Genomic DNA, 7303 nt, shown 5'->3' on the forward strand with positions numbered 1-7303 from the left:
TGTTAACAAAATGTCAATAAAATCTTAATTTTTTTACCAAATTAGGATGATAGTTTTGTCTAACACAGAACACGTAGATATAAGAAATGAATGTAATGTTTGGAATGGTACTAATAAAGAAACTTTAAAAATATTGAGTCAGGCAAAATTTTACCTTAATTCAAATGCTTATAATTTTATGAAAAATCGACGAAATTGGATGCATTCGGAAAAAGTCAACAGCAAATTAGGTCTTGGAGTTGTCCGGATTTTTCAAGGTCATGTCCAAATGGCAGTTTTTTTTTTCAAAACCCCCTTCCCCTGCAGGTTTGTTGTCAAAAAAAATGGAAATTTGTTTGACCCGTAATCTTTGGCCATCTGTTACGTTACGAGTAAAAGGCTTGTGGAGGCACATTAAACTAATAATCTTTGTCACCTTTCATTTAATTTTGTTTTCTTAATTTGATGTGGGTAAAATTCATTCCGTGTTTCAATGCACTTCAGTATTCCATTTGGCTAAGTGAGTTATAGAGCGTAACTCGTAGGGACTGTATATTCTCGGCAGAAAAAAAGAATCAACTGTTTCAAAAAAAAAACATATATTTTTAAAATGTCTCGACAGTTTCGAACGTTCATGATCAACAATATCATTCAAATAAGACCGTTACCGTTTACATATCATCCAATAGTAGACAGCTGTTTGATAGTTTGTGAATCTTTCTATATCTACTGACTAACAACTTAAGGAAGCGTATTTACGTTTGTATCATCATTGCCAATATTTCAGGATGGATGGACAGGATATAAATAAAAGTTTGATAAATGAGAACATCAATTTGGGAAACGTTAAAATAGTTGATTAAAAGGCCATGATGACTGCAGCCAAGCACAACGTTAATGTAAGTCTTCTTGTAATGGAAGCTGCACCCCTAGCGAAACGAAATCGCTGAGCTCCTTCAGTATTTGAATATCTATTCGTGAGAGCAGTGTTTGGTATCGTTCATCTCCAATCGTTCCTTTCAGAGTTAGCGTTAGCGTTAGCGTTAGCGTAGTTACGGTATACTTCGTAGATTGGATACTAACAATATTCATGTGTCATTTAATAATCTCATCCAGACTGCTTTCAGGAACAAGGCTGGGGAGTTAACCTTGGCCCAATCTTGAACAATATTACTAAAAGCATGAGTACTGATACTCCTGGCCACGCCCATCTTTACCGTAACTTGGGATAGGGGAAGGAAATGTTGATGCAGCACTTACTTAATGAGAGGCCACCGACTCAGCGACGCCCTCATAAGTGCTACGGAGGTAGGGGTTGGGAGGGGTATTAGGTCACGTCAGGATTCGCCTGAAAAGCTGGCGATGGACCCAGAGCATTTGTGGTTAAGTGGTAATTATTTAGTCATTTGAATGCCGGCATTCAAAGAGGGAAACGAATTTTATAAATTACAGTTTAGTTGATTTTAGTTCTTGTAGTGGTTTTCTGCTCAGAAAATAGTAAAAAGCAGAATCGATCCCTCCAGGGTCATCGTATTGGGACGAAAAAAAAAAAAATGCCGGTGTTGAATGAAAGTCATTTTCACGTAAGTAACAATCAATCCGCAAACGACCCAACAAAAAAAACCCTGACAAATTTAACGCCATGCGGCAGGCCTAAACGCGTTAATTCAACAATATACTGTACTTCGAATAAAAAAAAATCTAATTTCAGCGCAAAACCAGCTTCGTAACTACGTAACTACCGACAGTTATTAAAGCATACACGAAATCCTATAAAATCGATAAATAATACCGGAATCCGAATCCGGAAACTTTCCGTTCTTAACCACGTATGTAATCCCGTTCAAAAAGGAACAAACTCACCAAATGCTCCTGGAAGATAACGCCGTGTGGAACTAATTGGGCTGTACTTATCACCACGGGAAGCTAATTTATAAAGCAGTACGCCGTTCTAGAGCCATCAACACATACTTCTCCGACAATCATCACTTCGCACTTTTTCTTCAATCTTATTAATGCACAGTGCTTTTTGACACCAAAAGTCAATCTGCCGGAATCGCACTAAAAAGATGTTCCGATCAAACAAATAGTTCGTAAATCACAAAACAAAATCTTCCGGAAAAAATGTGCTGTCACAATACGGAAACACGTCCACTCGCGAGCAAAGCCTACTCCGATCCTCCAATCGTTCCTTTCAGAGTTATTAGCTACAAAAGACGAAAAAAGTAAAGATATACTAACAGTGAACAAGTTTAGCGTAATTTAACAATTTTACCTGATTTTGTAAATAATCCTTTAATACAATAACATGCGTAGGATCTTGCAAACAGACAGCTCGACATCGATCGTAATGAGGAGTTTCGTTCTGCATATTTTCAGTGTCAATAAACCCATAGCCGAACATCATCATTCCTATTTCTGCCTCGTTATCGTCAGTAAGAATGAGGGAACTGTAAAAGGAGCATCAATAATCAGTCTGATAGGGTGAAGGAATTTCTAAACAACTTACTCTACTTTAGCACCACTCTGCTCATCTTCGTTGGTGATGTCGTTGAGCGTTGCGCTAATATTTGCCATAATGGTACTGAAGTTCTCAAAAATAATATCACTTGATACCGTCATTAAACTCGTTAGAGCTAAGGCCAAAAGCTTTTTCTCGTTGTTTCTTGCCACCGCAGGCATGTCCACCAACCAAGACGTTACGATCTTATCCATAGCATCAGGGATTCCCATTTCGCTAAGAATCATGCTGAAAGTGACCTGGTCGAGTATCAAAATCCTCGCAATCATCTGCAGGTAGATTTGGTTGATTTGGATGAATCCTTCGTGCTCGTAGTATTTCCTATGGTACAAAAATAAAACAGATTAGAAAACTACCATACATCAATAAAATAATAAAAGTAACGCACTTGAATACTTCAACCAGGTAGGGCCTTAGCAGTTCAATAGAATACTTTGGTGCAATTCGCAGAACGGTAAGGAACAATCGGTAGATTACTATCACGCCTTCCGTACGCAGATCAGTCAAAAGGTAGTGGCAGGTTTTTATGATATCCTTTCCATACTGTGGTAGAAATACGTCGGGACACAAGAAGATGTATGTCTGGGTTATAGCGAGACATGTTCGCAGATTATTGGATGATTGCTCTGAAATAAAACGCGTTTTATTATTCGGAAACTGTCAATATTAGTTACGATTAACCTACCGATTAAGGGAAGCAAATTATCACAGAGTTTCAGCAGGTCATGGTTCATCGTTCTGCTGTATTGCACGACGATTAGCCACAACTCTAAGCCTTCGTCCAACAAATACACGTGCGACGGTTCATTGATATTTGTACTCATCTCAATGATTTGATAAATAAATGCAACTATCGGTTCCGGTGAAGGAATTTCATATAATGCTTTTATGATCTGCAGCTGTAAAAGAATAATTGAATTAATTTCTGTTAACAATCAATATGACGTTTTAATGTGTCGATAATTACCAAGGTTGAGATTATATGAACTGAGTTACCAGAAGACAATAAGAAGGTTTTGTATTATCAATTTTATCTGATCGATACGGTTTTTTGTCGACCAATTTTTGCGCATTCCAGTATCTACTCGGTTCGTGGCTGCATCTCTCCATTCTCGGTTCTGCCCCACGCTCGTCAAATCCATACCCACTCACTGAAATGAATTTTATTGTAGAAACTACTGAATCCATGGTAAAATTAAGAACTGCACCAACGATTTTTAACCGACTACATTAATCTGTTAACTCTACCAAAACATAGTCAACATCACTACACAAGAAAATTTCTACTGTTGATTTAACCAGAGTTGTAGTATTTTTGACTAGAAATCTTGATTTGAGAAGTTTAGCATCATACTTTTGACCACACTGTGTTGTACGGTGGGTGTCACGGATTGAAATACAATGCTTTGTAGTGGATGCTACTATGAACATAGTCAAATTTACTGCACTGCTCAGTGATTTTCACCAGATTATAGTAAACTTAACAGATTTTTGTAGTCGGTTGAAAATCGTTGGTGCAGTTCTTAATTCTACCATGGATCCGGTCGATTATACAACAAAATTTGTTTGCGTGCTTGATACGCCCATCTAGCTCGCTGCGCTCCACGCCTTCTTGTATCAACCGACATTCTTGCAACATGCCCTGTCACGCTATGTCTGAACCAGACGATTATGAAAATCGAATGTACATCGGATTTTTTCTCGCTAGAGATCAGTATTTTGTCTATAGTTTCATAATCGGAAGGTTTGAACATATTCTATCCATCGCCACACACCGTTTTCCTGCACAACGCCAAAGTTCGTCCTAAGCAAGCGACGTTCGAAAAGTCCAAGTGCTTGAAAGTCCTCCTCGAGCATCGTCCACGTTTCATGTCCGTAGAAGACTACCGGCCTTGAGCGTTTTGTACATGGTACATTTGGTGCGGGTGTTAACATATTTTGACCGCAGCTTCTTGTGAAGGCCATAGTTAGCCGAACATATTCCCGTCTATCGTAACACTGCTACCTAGGTGAGCCCTATCGCGCTCGGCCCCACCAGCTAGCATGTACAGTGACCCCACGCAGTTGAATTACCCACAATTTATGAATCAGCTGATTTCAAAAGACAAAATTATTATCAAACTTGTCACATAACATCACAGAATTATTTCTACTGATAAGAAACTATGTGTAAAAATAATTCTGTGATGTTTTGTGCCAAGTTTGATAATAATTTTGTCTTTTGAAGTCAGCTGATTCATAAATTGTGGGTGATTCAACTACGTGGGGTGACTGTACATGTACTTTGTCTTGGCCGCATTCTCTTGACATACGGGTGCTTTTTAGTTGGGATTTTCCCCACCAGCGAACATCCAACCATCGAGTCATTCCATGTAGCGGAGCACCAACGAGCGAATCCCCATTGTAGTCTAAAGTCGAATTTTGGTTATGGAGTAACTTTGGTAATGAGTATGTTTACACATGGAAATCCTCAACCAAACTACTTTTCTGCAAATCTATTTGATTTTGTTCGAATTATATTTATTTATGCCCCAAAGCCGTTTGCCTATACGAAATTGTCAATTTCAGATAGCAATTAGGCTTATTCTAAGACAGGCGTGAGGTGAAATTTGTCGGTACCAGTATTCGCCTCCCTAAGAAAAAATAATTCTTATAAGTAAATCAAATGACCTTTGATTACTCTCAATATGTTAAAAGAAAGCGCTTTCAATCCATATTAAGCAGGAAAAATTAAAAAAAACAACTGTTCAGAAACTTTGTTTTTGTATTCGCCATGTTTTTAATTTCAGTTCCTGAATTCGCCACCTACGTTGATTTCATATGGAGAGTGGTGAATCAGGAACACCATGGTGAAATAAAGCGCAAAGGAGCAACAATTTTAAGAAGAAGGATTTTTCGCTATTTTATTTTGAGACGTGTAACAATATTTCCGTATCATCTTGAAGCGTTTTGACGAAAAGTTTGCTAATTTGTGTCGTATAACGGTATATAATCCGGAGTGGCGAATACCGGTACATCTTCCCTAACCAATAGACAACTTTCGACTCGAGTGAAGTGACCCAAGGAATTAATCCAGTAATTTTGCATCGATTTCCCTAAGATTCCAAGACATCTTCAAGAATTCTTTTAATGATTTCTCCAGAGATACCTTGAACGATTTCTTAGGATTTTCTCTAAAAATTTCATTTTCCGTAGCAGTTCAGATTTTTTACAGGTGAGTTGATTTCACCTGCTTATAAGAGAAAAACACGCTTTGAATTTACTTAACCTAACTTAACCTAAACGTATAACGCATTAATCGTGGCAATAGAAGATTGTTACGATTTTTGCCTGAAATTATTAATTATTTTATTTGACATTTGTTCCAATGTTTCAACATTGGATATTCTTTGTAACTCATTGGTACTATACCAGGGAGGAAGCTTCAGAATTTTTTTCAAAATTTTATTTTGAATTCTCTGCAGAGCTTTCTTCCTGGTACAGCATACAACATGGCTCGCCTGAAAATTTGTTTGAATATCAAAAGCTTATTCTAAAGACAAAGTTTTGATTTTCTATTAATAAGGGGATAGAGACATTTTACATATTTATTGCATTTGACTTGAATGCCCTCTATTTGTTTTTTGAAATTTGATTCTTATCTAGCATGAGCCCTGATACTTAACTTCATCTGACCAATTTATTGGAACCCCTCTCATCGTAACAACATGTCTACTTGAAGGTTTCAAATAAAGAGCTTTTGGTTTATGTGGGAATATTATTAGTTGAGTTTTGGAAGCATTAGGAGAAATCTTCCATTTTTGCAAGTATGAAGAAAATATATCCAAACTTTTTTGCAATCGACTACAGATGACACGCAGACTTTGTCCTTTGACGGAGAGGCCTGTGTCATCTGCAAACAAGGATTTTTGACATCCCTGAGGTAGCTCAGGTAAGTCAGATGTGAAAATATTGTATAATATTTAAACTTCAGTATCTATAGGGCTCATGCTAGATAAGAATTTAACTTTCAAAAATCACATTGAGGGCATTCAAGCCAAATGTAACGAAACCCTTTTTAATCAAAACTTTATCTTAAGAACAAGCTTTTGATATTCAAACAAATTTTCAGGCCAGTTATGTTGTAAGCTGTACCAATATGGACTAGCTGTTGTAATAACGGGAAGAACGCTGTGCAGAGAATTCAAAATAAAATTGTGAAAATGATTCTGAGGCTTCCTCTCTGGTATAGTACCAATAAGTTACATAAAATATCCAATGTTGAAACATTTTATTTTATTGATGTACTAGGGGGTCAGGGGCCAAGTCTCCAGCATAAGTTTAAAAACTCACACCTTCCATAGTACACCGGGGGTTTTGGAGTTTGGAAAGTAGGCAACGCAACATCTTTGACCAGAAGGTTCTTTAAGTTTTGCTTTTACTCTAGACTTCCACTACACGTATAAATGATGCAAGGTCAAAAGAACATGGAACAGTCATACATATAGCGGTAGTGAAGTGTGTTGCCTAAGGATTTGGGAAAGGAGGGATTATGTGTGGTGTTTTGCAAATAGCTCTGTGGAACAAATTTGTTATTAGATAATTATTTAATCTGATTTACCTTTCAATTTATAATAATTTATAATACTCATCGTTTTCTCGGCTATTGCGCTACCACGAAAACGATCTATTTATGTATCTAAACAAGCAGTAAAGCAAGTAATCTGTTATTTCGTAACTATTCATCTGAACTGCGTGCATTAAAGTTTTGTTCAACGTCGTTGCTGTACCAAAATTTGTTTCGTCATGTCATTTGTATGATAT

General features: G+C 37.1%; 1 protein-coding gene across 1 annotated transcript; it reads right to left on the bottom strand.

Annotated features, from left to right (window-relative positions):
- Positions 1–559: 559 nt before the first annotated feature.
- On the bottom strand, positions 560–3572 carry LOC110678926 (importin-11-like). Its single transcript, XM_021852575.1, has 6 exons — positions 3468–3572; positions 3186–3399; positions 2889–3126; positions 2489–2821; positions 2255–2429; positions 560–2186 (listed from the first exon to the last, which is right to left on the bottom strand). Exons 2-6 carry the CDS (start codon positions 3322–3324, stop codon positions 2148–2150), a joined length of 924 nt encoding a protein of 307 aa, XP_021708267.1. The 5' UTR covers positions 3325–3399; positions 3468–3572; the 3' UTR covers positions 560–2147.
- Positions 3573–7303: the final 3731 nt, after the last annotated feature.

Source organism: Aedes aegypti, chromosome 3 (assembly GCF_002204515.2).
Source record: "Aedes aegypti strain LVP_AGWG chromosome 3, AaegL5.0 Primary Assembly, whole genome shotgun sequence".
Classification (NCBI taxonomy): Eukaryota; Metazoa; Arthropoda; class Insecta; order Diptera; family Culicidae; genus Aedes; species Aedes aegypti.

Coding starts and splice junctions, on each gene's coding strand:
- LOC110678926 (XM_021852575.1), bottom strand. CDS start 3,324: ATGAGTACAAATATCAATGAACCGTCGCACGTGTATTTGTTGGACGAA. Junction 2,430..2,488: donor CAGAGTGGTGCTAAAGTAGA/GTAAGTTGTTTA, acceptor CTCCTTTTACAG/TTCCCTCATTCTTACTGACG. Junction 2,187..2,254: donor AGGATTATTTACAAAATCAG/GTAAAATTGTTA, acceptor CGTCTTTTGTAG/CTAATAACTCTGAAAGGAAC.